General features: G+C 44.1%; 1 protein-coding gene across 1 annotated transcript in view; it reads left to right on the top strand.

Moving 5' to 3' along the window:
- FBXW4 (F-box and WD repeat domain containing 4) overlaps positions 1 to 21637 on the top strand; it is an 85817-nt gene that overhangs the window by 54832 nt on the left and 9348 nt on the right. The window contains exon 6 of the mRNA XM_040254229.1: positions 19854 to 19919. Within this exon, the coding sequence (XP_040110163.1) occupies positions 19854 to 19919 (66 nt within the window). The remainder of the gene's footprint in view (positions 1 to 19853; positions 19920 to 21637) is intronic.

Genomic DNA, 21637 nt, shown 5'->3' with positions numbered 1-21637 from the left:
GACCTGGGCTGGCACATGCTTTCTGGGTATCTGGCTTGGCTGGTATGGCTTATAGTGGAGTCTCCAGGTGGCAAAACCGCTCCCCTCAAATTTCTTCTTCCAAAGGGAAAAGCCCAAGTTGGAAAGATAAGGTGATCTGATCTGATCTGATTTTGGTGGGGGCAGCAGACTTATACATCAAAAGTGTGTAATTTGGTAATTTACAGGTGTGTATGCACATGTGTATTACATGTGGCTTAAGTGGGTAGGTACCATACCCCACATCTTGGTACTTCAAGGGAGGTTCTGGTGGCGCTGATGGTGGGCATGGCGTTGAGTCAGGTACTGCCCTGGCCCCAGTGGTTCCCTGTGGCTCATGATGTGTTTGGCCTTTATTCCAGTGTTCCAAAGAGGTGAAATGAAACATTGAGGGGTTGACTTTTCCCAGAAAACAAATATGCCAAGTTATTTGCCTAGCATGGGGCCTTAGGAAGTAGAATTTGGTGCCTAGAGGCTGGCAGTGGGGAGGTGAGGCTGTTGACAAAGTCCTGAGCAGGAGCATGGAGGTGAGGTTTATGGAGAGCCAGGGCTGGGTGGAATTTAGGGGTCTTGGGTAGGTGTGAAGTAGCTGGGAGAGGAGCAGGAATGAGGGGCTGCTCACTGTGTCTGGCTCCACCCAGTAACTACCTGTAAGGAGATAGGTCTTTGGAGGAACCCAAAGCTCAAATGCTTGTCATGTTTTGCTTCAAATTTCTTATAGGTATATATAGAGAGTGGAGAAGGAAATGGCAATCCACTCCAGTATGTCTGCTTGGAGATATCCCATGGACAGAGGAGCCTGGTGGGCTATAGTCCATAGGGTTGCAAAAAGTGGGACATGACTGAATGACTAATGTTACTATATATAGAGAGTTAAATAGGTAGATATAGATACACAAATGTGCACATATGTGTCTATTCATGCAATATTTAGTGATGTTTATAACATTTTTATACAACATATGATATCATTTATTATTTTATGCTCCAGAATGTGGTTGACCATGAACGGGCTTTGGTTTCCTGATATGTAATTTCTGACTAATGACTTCAAATGTCTTTCTAAACCTAGGGCTAGCTTCATTAAAAAGAGTGAGAGAGGGGAATTCCCTGGTGGCCCTGTGGTTAAGACTCTGAGCTTCCACTGCAGGGGACATGGGTTCAGTTCCTGGTTAGGGAACTAAGATCCCACATGCTGTGTGGCATGGCCAGAAGAAAAAAAGAGTTTTAGGAGGACTACTTTAGGTATATGTGGGTTTAATTTTACATGTGTGAGTTTTCTGCTTGGTTCCTTCTTCATTTTTTGGAATTTGTCACTCAGAGGGATTTAACAGTGGAATATACGAGATTGCTCTTAGGGTCAGATTTATTTTTCCCTTGGTTTTAGGACTACTGGTCCTGGGTCAAGATGGGAAAGGGATTTTAAAAAGTTGTAACAAAGGAATTGCTGGTGGTTTCAAAGTTTTAATTATGGGTGTGTATATTTTTTAACTTTCAAAATTTCAAACATACACAAGGAAAATAGTAAAATTGACTCCTATATTTTCATCACTATTTCAGTCATTTTGTGTGTCTTTATTCAAGTCAGGTAAGTGCCGGGAAAGTATTGTTAGATTGCTTATTTCTCAGACTCCTGGCCCCATAGTTGTTGGAAATGGAAGGGTCTGAGAGTGGCCCAGACTCTGTCCTGGCAGAGTGAGCCTTGTGGTTTCCAACAGAATTTTTACTCTCATCAGTGTGTAAAAAGAAACCCCAGAAGCCCAGTCTCTGAAGATAGGGCTTTCTTCCTTAGAAACTATAACCCCCTGCCTCAAGCAGTATCCTTGTTATCTGCTGTCATGCAAACAGTCTCCCCACCCACCTCTGCATGGAGTGTAGATTTTTACCCCTGGCACTCTCTTTGGGCCTAAATGTAGGAAAACACATCATCCCCTTTGTGAAGTTCAAGGCCAGACCATGCTGCCCTGGTCATCTGTTCTCATAGCAGGCCTACCAGCTATTGATTTCATGGACGAGGCGTCTCTTCTTAGCTAGGCCTCGAGGTGTCCAGCAGGTGCCTGGCAAAGCCCTTTGCTTATTTGTCAGTGAGGACATTCAGCTGGGTGAGAAGGCCAGTGGCTACTGAATTGAAGTTCTACAGCAGTCAGGACAAATTGGTTGTAAGTGACAGAAACCAAATTCACATTAACTTGAATAAAACTGGAAATGTTTGGCTCATAAATCCAAGGGCAAAGCTGAGCAATCAAGTAAAGGAAGAGCACGAGTCCAGCATTGGGAGTCCTGGACCCAGAGCCCACAGTCTGTCAGGACTTATGCCTCTAGTGCTCATCTCTGTTTCTGCTTGGATCTCAGCTCCTTTCTAAAATTTCCCAGTTGACCAGCTTATTCCAGAGGCTGCCAAGAGCTCCTGAGTTTGGCAGCTCATGGATTAAGTCATGGAGAGGGACTGACATCCAGAAATCTCACTGGCCCTGCTTGGGTCAGCTGCCTACCCCTGGACTGGTTAACTGGCCAGGGAGGGAGATTATGTAAGAATATGGGAAGTCTCGGAATCAGCTGTGTGGAAGGAGCGTACAGGGCAGACAGAGCAGTCAGTGTCTGCTGTTTTCATAAAGGGCAAACTACTCCTTGACTGCCCGTCCCAAAGGTCTAGGTGATGGCACTAGCGTGTGTGTGGATGGTAGCAGCTCAGCACCTTGGCCGCCAGCTCTCATGGTCAGTCTGGAGGGAACTGTGGCGTTGTTGGCTTTCACCTCCTCTTTCTCACTTCATTACTGCTCTGCTGATTAGACGTTCCTCCCTCTGTAAGCTGTTGATGGTGTCCTTAGAAACATCTTCCACTTTTCTCACGTGTTCATGGGGGAAAAAACCGGACTGCAGACACATGAGGTTGGACAAATGTGCAGTGGCCCAGGACCTTTCCAGTGGGGCAGAGAGAGATGGGAGCCAAGTCCTGGGATGGCACACACCTGACTGGGCCGCCTCCGAGAGAGAACGACTAGCAGGCGGCCAGATAGACTCCAGGACTTAAGCAGAACAGAATGGAGCACACACACTCCCACCTCTCTCCTCCTCAGTGCCATTGTCTAGAGGGCAGGAAATCTTGGAGAGGAACAAAGTTCAAAGTCAAGATTCCTGGGGCTGCCCACTAATCTGGAAACAAGGAAGTCCTTTGGGATTTCACCTTCCTGAGAAGCCCTGTAATGAAAGACTTGCAGAGAAAGACCTCAGTATTCTTACTTTTCTCCTATCTCTGCTGCTGCTAAGTTGCTTCAGTCATGTCCTACTCTGTGCGAACCCATAGACGGCAGCCCACCAGGCTCCCCCGTCCCTGGGATTCTCCAGGCTAGAACACTGGAGTGGATTGCCATTTCCTTCTCCAGTGCAGGAAAGTGAAAAGTGAAAGTGAAGTCGCTCAGTCGTGTCCGACTCACAGCGATCCCATGGACTGCAGCCCACCAGACTCCTCCGTCCATGGGATTTTCCAGGCAAGAGTACTGGATTGGGTTGCCACTGCCTTCTCTGTCTCCTATCTCTAGCTGTGTAATTTTTCCACTTCCCCCTGTACAGTAAGCCTCAGTCTGTGCCAGCCTGAGGACTCTGGGGCCCTTGGTGTCTCTCATCACAGGGAAGGAGTTGACATGAGAATTATTGCTTAAATTTGCACACCAGGGTTTACTGGTGTACCTCCTCTAGAATAGAGACTTTCTTGAGGAGTCAGTTTTTCCTCTTGTGTACATAGACAGTCCTCTCCTTTCTTCTTTTCATGGATCCCATTTCTATAGCCCTGTTGTGTATAGTTTATGATACATGGCAGGCCCTACTGGTCTCTCCACCTCCATGATAGAAGGAAAATGCCCTTCCCACTCCTTGACCACTCCTCTATCACCAGTGGCCTTCAGGGTAATGGTGGAAAATGCCACAGCAATCAGGCTAAGTGGAGAATAGAGCTTCATCTCTGCTTCTCCTCTCCGTTTTTGATGGAAGAGAAGTGGTCCAAGGATGCAGATGGTAGTAGTGAATCCATAAATCAACACTCGCACACTCTGCCTCCCTTTTTTTCAGCTTACTTAATGTCACTGTGGGCCTCTCTTTGGAAAGTCATTAGGGCCTCTGTCGTTTTAAGCTCTGTCAGAGTTATGAGGCCAGGGGATGAGGAATGCCGTGCAGTCAGGCTATAGGTAGTGTGGGTGGGCTCTCTTGCCCTTTGATTCCTCAGAGAGAGCCTCTTTCTAGAAGGTCTTGATTATATTTTGATGCTTGCCACATGAAAATACGCCACATTGGTGCTTATGTGATGTTGAGAATAAAAATAAGAACCAGGACAATTAATCTCTAGGGAATGCCATCACTGGGCTTAAATGTGACCATGGGTCAAGGACCTAGGACCTCATGATCGTAGGTCACACCACACAGTCCTCTTTGACCTGTCCTCATCTCTCTTCTCTCTTTGTATTATAAACATTTAATGTTCCTGCCTACATCTGAAGTAAGTCTGAGTTTCACAGTCCCTCTGTGGTTTGTTAACGTGGGCATGTTTAGGAAGAATCAGATTTTTAAATGAAACTGTTGAGTTGGTATCTGGTTTATCTGTGCAGCTCTCCAGTTGAGCTCTGTTTTCCTCTCTGTGAGTCACAGCTGGTTCTAGGGGTTCTTATCTTCCTTCCATCTCATCCCCCTACTCAAATGCCAGCTACTTATGTTCACAGTTAGTTCAGTTCAGTTGCTCAGTTGTGTCTGACTCTTTGCAACCCCATGAATCTCAGCATACCAGACCTCCCTGTCCATCACCAACTCCCGGAGTTCACCCAAACTCATGTGCATTGAGTCGGTGATGCCATCCAGCCATCTCATCCTCTGTTGTCCCCTTCTCCTCCTGCCCCCAATCCCTCCCAGCATCAGGGTCTTTTCCAATGAGTCAGCTCTTCACATGAGGTGGCCAAAGTACTGGAGTTTCAGCTTTAGCATCAGTCCTTCCAAAGAACATCCAGGACTGATCTCCTTTAGGATGAACTGGTTGGATATCCTTGCAGTCCAAGGGACTCTCAAGGTCTTCTCCAACACCACAGTTCAAAAGCATCAATTCTTTGACGCTCAGCTTTCTTCACAGTCCAACTCTCACATCCATACATGACCACTGGAAAAACCATAGCCTTGATTAGATGGACCTTTGTTGGCAAAGCACCGTCTCTGCTTTTGAATATGCTATCTAGGTTGGTCATAACTTTGCTTCCAAGGAGTAAGCGTCTTTTAATTTCATGGCTGCAATCACCATCTGCAGTGATTTTGGAGCCCAAAGAAATAAAGTCTGACACTGTTTCCACTCTTTCCCCATCTATTTCCCATGAGGTGATGGGACCAGATGCCATGATCTTCATTTTCTGAATGTTGAGCTTTAAGCCAACTTTTTCACTCTCCTCTTTCACTTTCATCAAGAGGCTTTTTAGTTCCTCTTCACTTTCTGCCATAAGGGTGGTGTCATCTGCATATCTGAGGTTATTGGAGGTTATTGATATTTCTCCTGGCAATCTTGATTCCAGTTTGTGTTTGTTCCAGTCCAGCATTTCTCATGATGTACTCTGCATAGAAGTTAAATAAGCAGGGTGACAATATACAGCCTTGACGTACTCCTTTTCCCATTTGGAACCAGTCTGTTGTTCCATGTCCAGTTCTAACTGTTGCTTCCTGATCTGCATAAAGGTTTCTCAAGAGGCAGGTCAGGTGGTCTGGTATTCCCATCTCTTTCAGAATTTTCCACAGTTTATTGTGATCCACACAGTCAAAGGCTTTGGCATAATCAATAAAGCAGACATAGATGTTTTTCTGGAACTCTCTTGCTTTTTCCATGAATCCAGCGGATGTTGGCAATTTGATCTCTGGTTCCTCTGCCTTTTCTAAAACCAGCTTCAACATCTGGAAGTTCACGGTTCACGTATTGCTGAAGTCTGGCTTGGAGAATTTTGAGCATTCCTTTACTAGCGTGTGAGATGAGTGCAGTTGTGCGGTAGTTTGAGCATTCTTTGGCATTGCCTTTCTTTGGGATTGGAAAGAAAACTGACCTTTTCCAGTCCTGTGGCCTCTGCTGAGTTTTCCAAATTTGCTGGCATATTGAGTGCAGCACTTTCACAGCATCATCTTTCAGGATTTGAAATAGCTCCATTGGAATTCCATCACCTCCACTAGCTTTGTTCATAGTGATGCTTTCTAAGGCCCACTTGACTTCACATTCCAGGATGTCTGGCTCTAGGTGAGTGATCACACCATCGTGATTATCTCATCAGGAAACCTGAAAAAACAGCAGAGCTTATTTGGCCTTAGTCTCCCCATGAATCACCAGACCACATGGGCCACCCAAGCCCAGAAGATGTTAGCAGCCTGGTGACCCAGTCCTTGGGCCTGACCACTACCGTGATGACAAATGGACTGCCTAGAGGAAAGAGGAAAAAGTGGATTTGTTTTGAAGCTGGAAATAACTCTGTGCTTAGCTAGCCTTAGCACTGTTAGTCATTTGAGTACCTAGTAAGTACAGGGCACTGAGGTGGAGTATGCCATGGCTTTGACCCCTGATAGGCTCCCAGCAGAGTTCAGTAGCTCTCCTGCTTGAAGAAACTGGTTAACCTCTCTACAGAGAAAGTGCTTGTAAAACAGAAGTTTAGGGGGTATATACTATTATATGAGAGCAGAGAGGAAACTGTGGAATTCTCATAGGCAACTGTTTCAGGCCTTAATCACTCAGAAGCCCTCCAGGTGAATGGTCCCTGTCAAAGGGCGTCAGCCAGGTTTAGGAAGGAGCCATGGGACGGTGTGGTTTGTCTGGGGTTCAGAATCACATTGGACTCAGACACCAGCAATATGCAGTCCTTTCAGGCAACTTCAAAATGAATATTCTTATTATCATCCTCCTTTTAATCTCTCATTTTCTATGTTATTTTTTAGATAAGTAATATATAAATATGTTCCACTTGTAAAAAGTTTAAAAATATATAAATTATATAGAATTATATTAAAATATATGAGAATATTAAAAAGGTTCTTTTCCTGTGGCCCTTCCCCTCATTCTTCTCCTTTTTGTAGGAAGTCTGTAGATGTCACTCCAGATCTTTACACAAATACATGGTTTGGCTTAGTTTTAGGCTCACAATATGCATGTATTCTGTAACTTGAATTCTTCCTCTGGGACCCATGTGGCTCAGAGGTCCTTTGCTGTCAGAATGCATTCTTTTTACTGCTGCATTCTAATTCAGAAAAATATGGTTGCACCGTTGTTTACTTAGCCATCTTGCTATTGATGAACACTTAGGTTATTTCCAGTGGTTTGCTATTACAAAGAGTGCTTCAGGAAGCATCTGTGTACTTGCCTATTTGTGCATATAGTAAGATATTTTTCTAAGGAAGATACTTAGGAATAAAGTTGCTGGATTGAGGGGTAAGTACATTTAAAAGTTTTTGGATGCTGCCTAATTGCCCTCCACTTGGACTCTATCAGATTACATACCCACAAACAGTATATACATATGTATTTCCTCTTATACTTATCAGTACAATACTTATCAGTATAATATCAGATTAAAAAATTTTTTTTGTTTCTCTGGAGGGTAAAAAATGATATCCAATTCTGGTGGGTATAGAATAGTGATTAAGAACTGGAATCTGGAGCCCAACTGGCTAAGGTCAAATCACAAGTCTTCCCACCTGCTAGCTATGTGACTTGGTGAGTTACTTAACCTCCCTATTCCTTAATTTCCTCATCTGTGAAAGGGGGATGATAATGGTAGTACATACCTCATAGTGACTTAATTTTTTTGTTCTTATGGAAAATTTCAAAACATGCAAAAGTAGAATAATCAATTCTTGGCCAATTTTGTTTCATCAGTATTGCTCACACACTTTGCCCTCCAATATCATTCTGTAGTAAATATTAGGCATATAAGTGAATATTTCAGTGGATAGTCTAAAAGATAGTGATGATTTAAAAATATGATTATAATACCATTATCATATCTAGAAAAATATCACCAAAAATGTAGGAATGTGGGTTTGTTGGGTTTTTTTGCCACCCTGCATGGCATGCTGGATCTTTGTTCCTCTAGTGGGGGAAGGAACCCATGCCCCCTGCAGTGGAAGCCTGGAGTCTTAACTGCTGGACCCCCAGGGAAGTCCCAGTAGGAATGTTTTGAGGGTTAAATGAATTAATTATATAGTACCTGTTGTGTGGTAAATGCTCTAGGTATTTGCTCTAGGTATTTTTCATTGTTTTCTGATTTGCAGTTCTTTGATTACTAGGAGGGTCAACATTACTTCATGTTTTGTTTTTTTTTTGGCAGGTATATTTTTTTGCTATATATTACTTACTGAAAATTTGTGCTCATTCATCTGTTTTTTTCCCTCTGTGGTTTATAGAGTATCTTTGTATTTTCTGGGTATTAATCTTTTGACTACTACATACATTTGGTAATTCCTTTCAGCCTGTTGTTTACAGTGTCTGCTGTTGGGTAGTTTTTTGTAATTTGGAGATTAGTTCTGTCATCTCTGCCCTATGGCTTCCGAGTTTTGTCTTATGAATGCCTTCACTACTTTGAGATTGTAAAACTATTTTCCTATATTTTCTTCTAACACGTTTATGGGTTTTTGTGTAGTTTTTAAAAATGTTTATGTCCTCAGTCCATCTGGAATTGATGTCTGCTGTGAGTTAGGGCTCTAATTTTATTTTTGCCAAATGCATGTCCTATGGTTTCTCTACCATTTATTGATTAGTTCATCCTTCATCCACTGCCTTTAAAATGCCACATTTAGGATCTGCTGATTCCCTACAAATATATGGGTATGATTCTGGATTCTTTATTCTGATTCATTGATCTAGTTGTCTATTCTAGCATTGCTATCTAGTCAAGTGAATGATTCATTTCTCATTGTTCTTGTAAAAATATTTCTTAGCTCTTCTTGTATAAGTTTTCTCTTCCCTATGAATTTTAGAATCAGCTGATTAAGTGAAAAATCTTGTTTGGATGGGACTGTATTGAATTTATGGGCTAATGATGGGAGAACTGACAGTTGGAGACTTCTCATCCAGGAACATGATGTACCTCTCCACTTACTCAGCAATTCTGTGTCCATTAGTAAAGGATATAGTAGAGTTTTTCATATGGGGCTTAGTTTTTTGTTTCTTTTTGTTTCGCTTTTTTTTTGTTAGATTTATTCTTGGCTATTTTACAATTTCTTAATTCTTTTTTGCAAATGGATTTCTAATTTCATTTTGTTTGGTGATTGCTTGTGCCTAATAGTTAACATCTGTGGGGATTTGCTGTGTGCCATACATTGCTCTAAGCACCTTATCCCATATAATTTTCTCAGTAAGTCCTAATATTTCTGTTTTATTGTTGAAGAAACTGGGCTTTGGAGCACAGTTAGTTGCTCATCCAAGATCCCATGGTTGCCAGGTGGGAGAGCCAGCAGTCCTGAGCCCCCGCTCCTTTCTCTCTCTCTCTTTAATATGCATTTATTTGGCTGTACTGCATCTCAGTTGCAGCACATGAGGTCTTCACTCTTCGTTGTGTGGCATGCGAGATCTTTAGTTGCAGCATGTGAATTCTTAGTTGTGGCATGTGGGATCTAGTTCCCTGACCAGGGATGGAACCGGCCCCCTGCGGTGGAGTTGTAGAATCTCAGCCACTGGACCACCACGGAAGTCCCCCACTCTCCTTTCCACTGTCATACACAGTGTGCCATCCACCTCATGCCATCTGAAATTGCTTGCAGTACTTTTAGTTGAATCTTTTGGATTTTCTAGGTAAACAGTTTTAGTGTCCACAAATAATGACCATGTGTATTTCTTTTTTCATGTCTCTTGTTAAGTACATAGTTTTGTGGATCAATATTCATCATTTCTCAGGAAGTCTGACCCGGTCAGTTTTTCCTTTAGCACTGGAATATAGTGCCGTTTCTTCTTGAGGGTGGACGAAGCTTGTGTTTAGAGGCCATACAGATAGAAAATAGAGTGTAGAAACGTCTCCAGTGTGTCTTGTTAATAAATTCAGTAGATTGAATGTATGTTATTCCATTGTACTGTGAGTCTTTGTTTTTGATGTAGTTAATTTTTTCTGTTAATTCTGCCCTTCCATTGCTCAAGTTTGTAAATTTCTGTTTCTTGAGTGGAATTGGTGCATTTGGGAAGAGCAGCCTCTATACCTCAAGCCTCTTCTTGTTTAGCCTGGGCTAGGGTCTTATATCCTTGGCCACGCTGCCCTTTTACCACCAGTTAAAATGGAAAATGAGCATTATGTGTTTCCATAGAGGAATTTCCTCTGTGGGAAAGCAGAAAGCCTGTTCTGTTGCTGTTGTTAGAGTCTTTATCAGGAGGATGAGCCTGGGGAGCCCCAGCCCCTGGACACTTTGCAGAGCCTGACCTAGGTGGCTTACTTGCACCATCCTATCCGGATGCACATGGGCTGAGAGGAGCCTGAGGTGTGTGTGTGTGAGAGAGAGGAGAGACACACAAGACAGGCGGGCAGATAGACACTGACTGGACAGGTGTTCCAGGCCTCTGCCCATGGTGGGAGTCAGGGCCAGGCTTGCTCTCTACTGGCCAGTGCCGAGTTGGGAGAAAGGGGCTAGAGGAGGCCCTCCCTGCTGGCCTGTGGCTTTCTGTCCTAGCCTTGGGCTACTGACTGGTCCCACAGCTTCAGCCCCAGGTGTGCAGGGCCGCCACTGCTGACACCTGTCTCAGCAGGCAGCCCGTTATCGGGTCCACTTGTTTTTGGCCATGAGTCAGTGGGCAGGAATGTTCGGTTATGTTGTGTTTTCTCTTATAAGATGTAAATAATATACTTTTCCCTTTAAAAAGTAGTACATACTCATTAAAGAAGATTTATAAAATAAAATTTAAAAGAAGAAAGAATTGCTAATTATTCTGTTGCCCATATGCAGTCACTTGAAGCATTTTAGTGAGTTTCATTCCACTCCTTCCTTTTCTATTCACAGGCCATTTTTTTAAAAGTTGAAGTATAACGTTATATTAGTTTCACATATACAACATAATGGTTTGATGTTAGAATACAGTGCAAAGTGATAAGTCTAGTCTGTCAGAAGTCTAGTCACCATGCATTACCTTACATAGTTAACGACCACTTTTTTCTTGATGAGAACTTTTAAGATTTACTCTCTTAGCAACTTTCAGATATGCCACACAGTGTTATTAACTGTAGCCATCATGTTGTATATGACATCCTCATACTTTATCTATTTTATAACTGGAAGTTTGTACCTTTTGACTCTCTTGTTCCATTTCTCCTGTCCCCTACCTCCTTCCCTTTGGCAACTACCAGTCTGTTCTTTCTATCTGTGAACTTGGTTTTTCATTTGTTTTGATTCATTTTGTTCTTTCTTATATTGCACATATAAGTAAAATCATATAGTATTAGTCTTTCTCTGTCTTACCTGTGTCGCTTAGCCTAATGCCTTAAGGCCTGTCTGTATCACAAATGGCAGGTGGGTATTAGTCTCTCAGTCGTGTCTGACTCTTTGGAACCCTTTGGACTCTAGCCTCTCAGGCTCCTCTGCCCATGATATTCTCTAGGCAAGAATACTAGAGTAAGTTGCCATGCCCTCTTCCCATTCCCAGGGGATCTTCCCAATCCAGGGATCAAACATGAGTCTCTTGCATTGCAGGCAGATTCTTTACCGTCTGAACCACCAGGGAAGCCCCAGTTGGTGAGATTGCATACTTTTTTCTGACTGAGTGGTTATTCCATTGTATATATGCACACCACATCTTTTTATCCATTCATCCACCAGTATACACTTAGGTTGTTTCCATATCTTGGCTATTTTAAATAAGGCTCCAGTGAGCATGGGGGTGCATATATCTTTTCAAATTATTATTATTTTTTAAAAAACAAATACTCAGAAGTGGAATTACTTGATCATGTGGTAGTTCTTCCTTCAAGCTAGGCTTCAGCAGTACTTGAATTGAGAAATTCCAGATATACAAGCTGGGTTTAGAAAAGGCAGAGGAACCAGAGATCAAATTGCCAACATTCGTTGGATCATAGAGAAAGCAGGGGAATTCCAGAAAAATTTCTACTTCTGTTTCATTGACTACATAAAAGCCTTTCACTGTGTAAATCAAAACAAACTGTGGAAAATTCTTAAAGAGATGGGAATACCAGACCATCTTACCTGTCTCCTGAGAAACCTGTATGCAGGTCAAGAAGCAACAGTTAGAACCTTACACAGAACAACTGACTGGTTCAAAATTGGGAAAGGAGTACGGCAGGGCTGTATATTGTCACCGTTTATTTAAATTATATGCAGAGTACATCATGTGAAATGCCGGGGTGGATGACTCAGAAGCTGGAATCAAGATTGCCAGGAAAAAGATCAACAACCTCATATAGGCAGATGATAACACTCTAATGGCAGAAAGTGAAGAGGAACTAAAGAGCCCCTTGATGAGGGTGAAAGAGGACAGTGAAAGCTGGCTTAAAACTCAACATTTAAAAAAATGAGGATCATGGCATCTGGTCCCATCACTTCATAGCAAATAGAAGGGGAGAAAGTAGAAGCAGTGACAGATTTTCTCTTTTGGGGCTCTAAAATCACTGTGGATGGTCACTGCAGCCATTAAATCAGAAGACATTTGTTTCTTGGAAGGAAAGCTATGGCAAACCTAGACAGCATATTAAAAAGCAAAGACATCACTTTGCCAACAAAGGTCTATATAGTCAAAGCTATAGTCTTTCCAGTAGTCATGTACAGATGTGAGGGTTGGACCGTAAGAAGGCTAAGTGCCGAAGAATTGATGCTTTCGAATTGTGGTGTTGAAGAAGACTCTTCAGAGTCCCTTGGACTGCAAGGAGATCAAACCAGTCAATCCTAAAGGAAACCAACCCTGAATATTCAGTGAAAGGATTGATGCTGAAGCTGAAGCTCCAATACTTTGGCCACCTAACGCAAATACTTTGGCCACAGGCGCCTCATTGGAAAAGACTCTGATGCTGGGAAAGATTGAAGGCAAAAGGAGAAAAGGGAGGCAGAGGATATGGTTGGATGGCATCACCAGTTCATTGGACATGAACTTGGGCAAACTCTGGGAAATAGTGAGGGACAGGGAGGCCTGGCATGCTACAGCCCATGGGGTTGCAGAGTCAGACATGACTTAGCAACTGAACAACAAATGGTAGTTCTATTTTTCACTTTTTTGAGGAAACTTCACATTGTTTTCCATAGTGGCTACACCAATTTACATTCCCACCAACAGCGCATGAGGGTTCCCTTTTCTTCACACCCTCTCCAGCAGTGGCTATCTCTTGTCTTTTTGATGACAGCCATTCTAACAGATGTGAGGTGATCTCATTGTGGTTTGGATTTGCATTTTCCCTGATGATTAGCAGTGTTTAGAATCTTTTCCTGTGCCTGCTAGCTATCTCTGTGTCTTCTTTGGGAAAACGTCTGTTCAGGTCCTCTGCCCATTTTCTAATCAGATTGTTTGGCTTTCTGCAATTGGGTTGTGTGAGTTCTTTATGTATTTTGGATATTAGCCCCTTGTTGGATATATGCTATGCAAATATGTTCTCCTATTCAGTAGGTTGCCTTTTCATTTTGTTGATGATTTTCTTTGTTTTGCAGAAGTCTCTTAGCTTGATGTGCTCCCACTTGTTTATTTTTGCTTTTGTTGCTTTTGTTTTGGAGTCAGATACAAAAAAAAATCATTGCCAAGAGTGGAGTCAAGGTGCTTACTACTGTGTTTTCTTTTAGGAGTTTTATGGTTTCAGGTCTTACATTCAAGTCTTTAATCCATTTTGAGTTAATTTTTGTGTACAGTATAAGATAGTTGTTTCATTCTCTTGCAAGTGGCTCTCCAATTTTCTCAACACTGTTTATTGAAGAGACTGACCTTTCTCCCATTGTGTATGCTTGCCTCTTTTGTAACTAAAAATAATTAGTTTTATTATTCGTTAGTTTGATCAACAAAGTTGTGTTTAACTTCCGCACTCAAGCTGTTTTAAAATAGTTCCATTAATGCTGTTCATACCCTACTCTTTTTTTTTTTCTTGTAAAACATCTTGTTTATATTCTTTGGGAATATCATTTTAAATGTCTGTTTAATATTCCATTAAGTAGATAGACCAGCATTTATTCAACATATTTTTGGTCTTGACCCCTTGAAGACAAGGCACATCCTTCTTTCCCTGTTAATCCATTTTGGTTCAATCACCCATGAAGTTGGCTAACCTTCCTTTGAATTTTTGTTTTCTGTCTGCACCATCTCTTTGAGGTAATGGTATGCCAGATGCTATGTGAAATGGACCTTCTTTTTATTTGCCTTAAACTTTACTCATTCAAGTTTCAGAGAGACGTCTTGGTCTTGTTATCCTTTAGTTTGGCGAACGAAGTTGTGTTTACCTTCTCCTCTATGGTTAAAGCTTTAGTTCTGGGCACTCCCTCCCCAGCCTTGATAGGCAGGCACTGCTATAGATGGTAGGCCTCACGTTGTGCTTCTGACCCCATCACTGATGGGACTCTCGGCCTTCTGGTCTAGAGAGAGCATTCAGGTATATGTACCCCCACTGCAAGGTGGATGTTTGCTGATGAGAACAAGATTCCTTTGTCTCTCTTTTTTGTTCCCTCCCAAATACATCTGTTTCCCTTCCCCTGGGGTGCCCTGTTGACTGGATCTTGGGAGCTGGCTGCCTCACCCTTCGCCTGCCCAGGACTGTGTCTCCCCTCTTCCTGGCTTCTGTTGGCCTCCTGTTCCCGCTCTGCTGGTCCCTCCCTCACAGTGCTGTCACTGCACTTCTGCCTCTGGCCTAGCCTCACCCGATGAGTTTGTGTGACCTTCGCACTGCATTCATGCTTTGGGACTTAGCCGCTATAATGATGTCCATGGCGCAGGTTAGCAGATGGCGGCAGCAGCAATGAGACCTGACATGTTCTAATGACTCTCTTCTTCCCACCCTTGCTGGCCAAGCTGATGGAGGGGCAGGGGTTTCCTTGAGGCGTTTTAGGAGGGGGCCAAGGGAAATCGGGGGGCACCCAGGTGCCGATGAAGCCTGTGACCTTTGCTGCTATAATATCAGTGTTTCACAAGCAGGGCGGTTCGGGAGCCCACTTGCAGCCCATCAAAAATTGATTTAATTGCAATTTTTCCTCCAATTAGGAGCACTGGAGCCTGACTAATTGGAGTAATAGAGAGTAATAAGGCTCAGATAAAAAGCCTTCCTCGGCGGCCTTTGTATCTCGTGTCAGTGCCTGTCAGAGGTCAGAGAGCTTGCATATTCTATTAGGCAGCCCGGCCTTCATTTGTACAAATTAGTTTACCCAACAGTAATTAAAATGCCAATGCGGGTTGAAGAGAACTGAATACACTTGATGGGCATGTTGGTGAATGATGTGACAGCTCTGGTGGCCTCCCTTGCCAAAGTGTGTCAGCCCAGCTCAGAGGCGGCTGGGGCCTGGGCCAGCTGGGCAGCTCCGGGCCAGCCACGGGGCACAGCTGCCGAGCACACCCTTCTGCTGCCCCTCCTCGGAGCCCCTCCGTCGCTCCTTTCTTCTCCCAGGTGGAGTCATTTGTTCACTTGTCCATTCGTTCATTCAATAAGCATTTGAGTTGTCAGTATGTGGCAGGCATTATACTAGGTGCTGGGGAAAGAACTTACGGGGCACAGGGTGTAAAATCACTTGGGCTCTGGAATTAAGACTAACTGGGTTCAGATTCTGGTCCCACTGGTTGCTCCATGTGTGAGCGAGGTCAAGTCTGTCACTTCTCTGTGTCTCAGTGTCCTCGTCTCTCAGACGAGGAGGAGGCAGAGTGGTGCTCTGGAGGCTTTGTTTGCGGACTCAGGCACACAGCAAGCGCTCAGTCACTTCCTAGGGCAGTGAAGAGCGGCCAGACTAAGGCAGAGGCGGCATGAGTACACTTTTCACCCTGCCTGCACCTGACTGATTTTCCTTCATACTTTCCTCTCCTCTCTTCTGTATTTTGTTATTTTCTATTCCTCAACTTGACTACCAGAACTCCCAACTCTCTTGGTCTCTCTGATGTGACAGCTCTTATGTCTTCTTCTTGGGCCTATGGATGATCTCTGTGAGGCCAGGTTTTCCTAAGTTGGGACCAGGGGGCCAGTAAGGTAGCTTGGGCATCTGGGCAGGGTGTGACTTTATAGAGTGGATGAGAAATTGTAGAAGGCTAGCTTCTGATAAGGACTTTCTGGTCCAAAAAGAGAAGAGTTTGTGGAGTCAGAATGACTTTTAGACCCTCAGGGTGAGAGAGTGTATGCATTTGTGTAAGAACATGTGTGTGCCGATATTTTTAGATATTGCTGGTTATTGTTATTGTTCAGTTGCTAAGCTGTGTCTGCCTCTTTGTGACCCCATGGACTGTAGCATGCCAGGCTTCCCTGTCCTTCACTGTCTCCTGGAGTTTTCTCAGATTCATGTCCATTGAGTTGGTGATGCTACCTAACCATGTCATCCTCTGCCGACCTCTTCTCCTTTTGCTTTCAATCTTTCCCAGTGTTAGGGTCTTTTCTATTGAGTTGGCTCTTCACATCAGGTGGCCAAAGTATTGGAGCTTCAGAATCAGTCCTTCCAATTAATATTCAGGGTTGATTTCCTTTAAGATTGACTGGTTTGATCTCCTTGCAGTCCAAGGGACTCTCAACAGTTTTCTCCAGCACCACAATTCAGGGGCATCAGTTCTTTGGCACTCAGCCATATGGTCCAACTCTTAAATCCATACATGACTACTGGAAAAACCATAGATTTGACTATATGAACCTTTGTTGGCAAAGCAATGTCTTTGCTTTTTAACATGCTATCTAGGTTTGTCATAACTTTCCTTCCAAGGTGCAAGCATCTTCTAATTTCATAGCTACAATCACTGTCTGCAGTGATTTTGGAGTCCGAGAAAATAAAATCTGTCACTGTTTCCACTTTTTCTCCATCTATTTGCCATGAATTGATGGGACCAGATGCCATGAACTTGGTCTTTTGAATGTGGAGTTTCAAGCCAGCCTTTTCACTGCCCTCTTTCACCCTCATCAAGAGGCTCTTTAGCTCTTCACTTTCTGCCATTGGAGTGGCATCATCTGCATCTCTGAGGTTGTTGGCATTTTTGCAGGCAGTCTTGATTCCAGCCTGTGAGTCACCCAGCCTGGCATTTTGCATGATGTACTCTGCATATAATGTAGTGAACAGAGTGAAATATATAGCCTTGTCGCGTTCCTGTCTTCTCATCTGTCATCTGGTTGTGCCTCACTGAACAACCTCACTGTACCAACACTGCGTCATGTGTTATTCAGGTCTGAGCTTGGAGATCTGGGAACTAGTCCTCTAAGAAGCAGAGGGACCCCCTTCACAGCTCCTATGACTCGCTTCCTCTGCTGTGTTGGCTGTGGCCTCTGGAAGGCCCTTTCAGTTGAAGTCTATGGATTTGTTCTGGGCATCTCTTTGGCACTGCACACTGTGCTGGGCACTAGAATACACGTGAGCCACCGGACAGCCCTGATCTCAAAAGGAAGTGGGAAGCTAGCCCTTCAAATGCCGTTTGTCTCGTGCAGGCGAGATCAGGGTGTGGCTGGACTCAAGAGGAAGGCCTGTCAGGCTGCTGAGCAGCCAGCAGGTCCTGCTTCTGCCTGTTGAGTAGGGCTGGCCGTCCCTGTCCCTCGGGGGGCTGACAGTCCCTGTGGTTTGGATGTGAATCTTGGTGAACGTTCCAAGCAGGACCTGGCTCCAAATCTGCTTAACTGCTGCTTACATGGTTGTTTTTGTTTTGTTTTGACTGAGTGTTAAATTTGATTAAACTCTTAGGCCCTCATAAATGCCAGAGGGACTCTCTACTCTCCCTCCTCTATCTCCTTTCTGCTTTACATGGTTAAGCAAGGGAAAAGGGCAGCTTTCAGAAAGAAATGTTCACAGTTGTTATATCCAGGCAGTTAAGAAAGGTCCTTATGGACATGAAGGTGAGAGGTATTCCTCCTGGAGGCAAAGGGTAAGGGTCAGGAATAGAGGACAGGAATCCAGGGGCAGGGGTTCCCATCACTGCTGGGAAGTCAGCTGTGGAGGCACCTCCTCTCCTTCTCCATTGACTTACCTTGATGCTGATTTAGGCCTGTGGCCAGTCAGAGACCTCAGGCCTCCTTAAGAGGCTGTATGTCTGTGCTGGTGCCCCTCACCTGGCTCCCTACTTCTCAAAATTCTGGAGAGCCCCATTGCCTGCATGAATGATTTCTAAGGGCTATTATGTTTCCAACCCAAGGTAATTAGCTTTACCAGTTATTACTGGATTGCCCTCAAGAGAAAAATGTGGGTAGGAGAGGGAAGTGCGGATAACACCTCCTGGCTTTGTAGTTTGTGGCTTCAGTGTCCAGTGGCTGCATACCAGGCTGGGGTCACCTGGAGCATGACAGAGTGACTGTTTTAGAATACCATTCTAGTTTAGTGGCTCATGGCATGCCTATAAGTTGATAGGAGGCTGGGAAGACTGAGCATGTCCCTAGAGAAGTCTTGATTTGAGGCATGGATGGTCCAAGGTGGTTTATGTGGCCTTTTTGTCTGCCTCGGGTTGAAACACAAACCCCTGCCCTGCAATTTTGATTGTAAATCAGTGGCTTGCCCAGTGCCTGCCCTAACATCTCCTCTATCAGCAACTAGCAGGCCAACCCCCCACCAAGCCAAAGCCATCGGCTTCTCTGAGCCCTAACTGCGGAAATCCATCTCCCCACTGACATGCTTGGGATCAGAGAGCCACAGGTGCTGGGCAGGGCCAGGGCCGATAGGCTGCTGCCCCACAGTGCTAACGTGTCATTAATATGTCCAGTCCCTCCCTCCAAGCCCAGACATGTAGGAACATGGCCCTTCCCTGCCCCAGGGCTCCTGAGTGACATAAGTGCTTTCAGCTCTCTTGTTCCAGTTTAGATTTTCAAGCCCAGGGTTCCTGCAGGCTCCCCCTCCCAACACCTTCCAAATCCTCTGACAAAGGAGTGGTCTTGCACATGGGTTCAAGTTCTAGTCCTAGTACTGTGGCCAGCCTGGCTCATTGAATGGATTCTTCTCACTGGGTTTGGGCCTCCACTTAAAATGAAACTGCAGATTATATATGTTGAACTTCTTAGGGGTTTAAGAGAGGCTCTTAAGTATGGGCAATATGGTCAGAGTATTCTTTCTCTCTCGCCTCTTGGCAATGTCTGTCATTGTCCTCTAAACTCTGACTTTCATCCCACTCCCACGGCAGTCCTGACTGCCTAGCCCTCACACTCCCTGCTCTCCCACACTCACCCTTTCATGCCATCACCTGCCTTTCATCGTTGGCCTTTTCTCACTTTGGTGCCTTTATGCCTGCCTTGTGCTTGTATCACATTGCCACATTCCCCAGGTCTTAAAATCTTCAGTAAAGCCACACAGCCTCCCTCACCTCTGACCAGGGCAGCAGCTTCCAGCGCCCAACAACCTGTTACGGGGAGACCATTACTGTCGTGTGGCATCATGAAGTTTGTGTTCATACAACTGAAGACCAACAGGCTTGCTCTCCCTTGGCCTCAGTTGCACATTTAGAGATCCATTCTTATGGTGGGCAGAGATCACCCAACCAGGTCTGAGCAGCAAACTCAGCTGCTATTGAACCCCTGGCTCCTCTGGCCAAGCAGCTCTGGGAGGTTACAGCCGTCACTCTGATTCCATATGGTTTCCCACTTCTCTGATGGCTCTCTGGGCTGCTTCTCTCATCCTGGCTTAATCCCATGGTGCCCTGGAGAATGAGCACAGCGCTTCCAATTGTGTAGCCATTTCCGCCACAAGTTCAGACAAGCCAGACCTGACTCTGCTCTCCTTTTGTTTGGCAGCTCCTTTGTGACAGGGACGGCTTGTTGTGGGCACTTCTCACCCTTAAGAATCTGGGACCTCAACAGGTAAGAGATTCCTGAGCCCACCGTGGCTTCCAGGGTGGGTGGGGCTGGAGCAGCTGGGAGGCCAAGGAAAGAGCTGCCCAAGCCAGCCCATTTCAGTTGCCCCAGTGGTCCAGGAGGAGGTTGGAAGGACCCTGCCCCACAACCTGACAGGCTCCACTGTGTCACCTTCTCACATAGGATCAATTGTTAGCTTATGGAAACTGTTGGAGTAATTTATAATAGGTACCTAATTTTATGTAGAACTTATGATAACAGTTTGGATTTATGATACTTCTTCTCTAAGGAGTGCCTGACTATGTGGCTCTAAAAAATTTTATCTATCCTCAGAGATGATTTTTCTAAAATAAAGAAATTTTGGAAGTGCCCACAGATCCTTAAGAAGAACAATAAAGAACAGTTAAAATACACCCAGGTTTTATTTACAGTTCTCTGCCTTCGCAGGCTTGACACATTCCCATCTGATTACCTGCTATTCTGTGTTTTTTTTTTTTTATTTTAAACTTTTCATTTGAGATAATTATAGATTAATAGGAAGTTGCAAAAGTAGAAAGGCAAGGTACCTGTGTAACATCTTACATAATATCAAACCTAGCAAGTTGGTAGATATAGTTGGTACAGTCTGCAGACCTTTATCTGATTATACTTATTTTGTGTGTATAAATTTCTTTGCAGTTTTATCCCATGTGTAGAATCATGTAACTACTGCCACAGTAAAGATACAGAACTGTGCTGTTCCATCAGTTCCATACCTTTATAGCTGCACACATCCTCTGCCCCTCCCTCTTGCTCCTAACCCCTGGCAACCAGTTAGGTGTTCTTCATCTCTATCATTTTGTTATTTTGAAGGTATTATATAAATGAAATAACATGTGTAGTACAGATGTAATTTGTAATCTTTGGAGGTTTTCCCCTTTGTGCTGCGTAATTCCCTTGAGTCGCAGAAGTTGCTGCATGCGTCAGTAGCACTCTCGTCCTTCTTGCTCAGTAGTATTCTCTGGCGTGCATATACCAACGTTTCTTTCCCCATCAATCAGCATTCACCCAGGGAAGAACATTTGGGCTGTTCTGTCTTTTGACTATTGAACATTTGTGTATAGGCTTTTGTGTGGGCACACGTTCTCAGTTTTTTTAAATTACTGCCTGGGAAAACAATTGCTGGGTCATTTGGTAAGTATGTGCTTAGTTTTTTTACCTGCCAACCTGTTTTCAGTATCTTACCACTTTATATTCTGACTCTAGTGTCTGAGAGATCTAGTTTCTGCACATTTCCAACAGCATCTGGTAGTGTCACTATTTTTTATTTGAGTTATTTTAATGGATGTGTTATTTGTGGTTTTGATTCAAATTTCCCTAGTAACTAATGATGTTGAACATCTTTTCATGTGCTTATTTGCCTTCTATATATTCTCTTTGGTGAAATGTCTGCTCATGTTTGCCTGTTTCTAACTAGATAGTTTGCTTTTTCACTGATGAGTTCACAGAGATAGCCATTTCTGCTGAAAGTCAGTTTTATTTAGTCACGTTGTTGGGTATGCTTGGCATCAGTACTGACCCAGGCCTGGGATGGCAGACAGGCTGGGGCAGTGAGGGTGTGTGCCACCCCACTGTGGTCCAGCTGTATCTGGAAGGCTGAGTAACCTTTGAATGGCTTCTTCTGCCTGTGGTTGCCTTGGTGGCGGTATGTTGGGGCAGAGATTAGCGGTCAGAATGGAGTTCTA

Source organism: Oryx dammah, unplaced genomic scaffold (genome assembly GCF_014754425.2).
Source record: "Oryx dammah isolate SB20612 unplaced genomic scaffold, SCBI_Odam_1.1 HiC_scaffold_14, whole genome shotgun sequence".
Taxonomy (NCBI): Eukaryota; Metazoa; Chordata; class Mammalia; order Artiodactyla; family Bovidae; genus Oryx; species Oryx dammah.
Note: the sequence above shows the minus strand (reverse complement) of the source record. Positions and strands in the feature narration are given on the sequence as shown.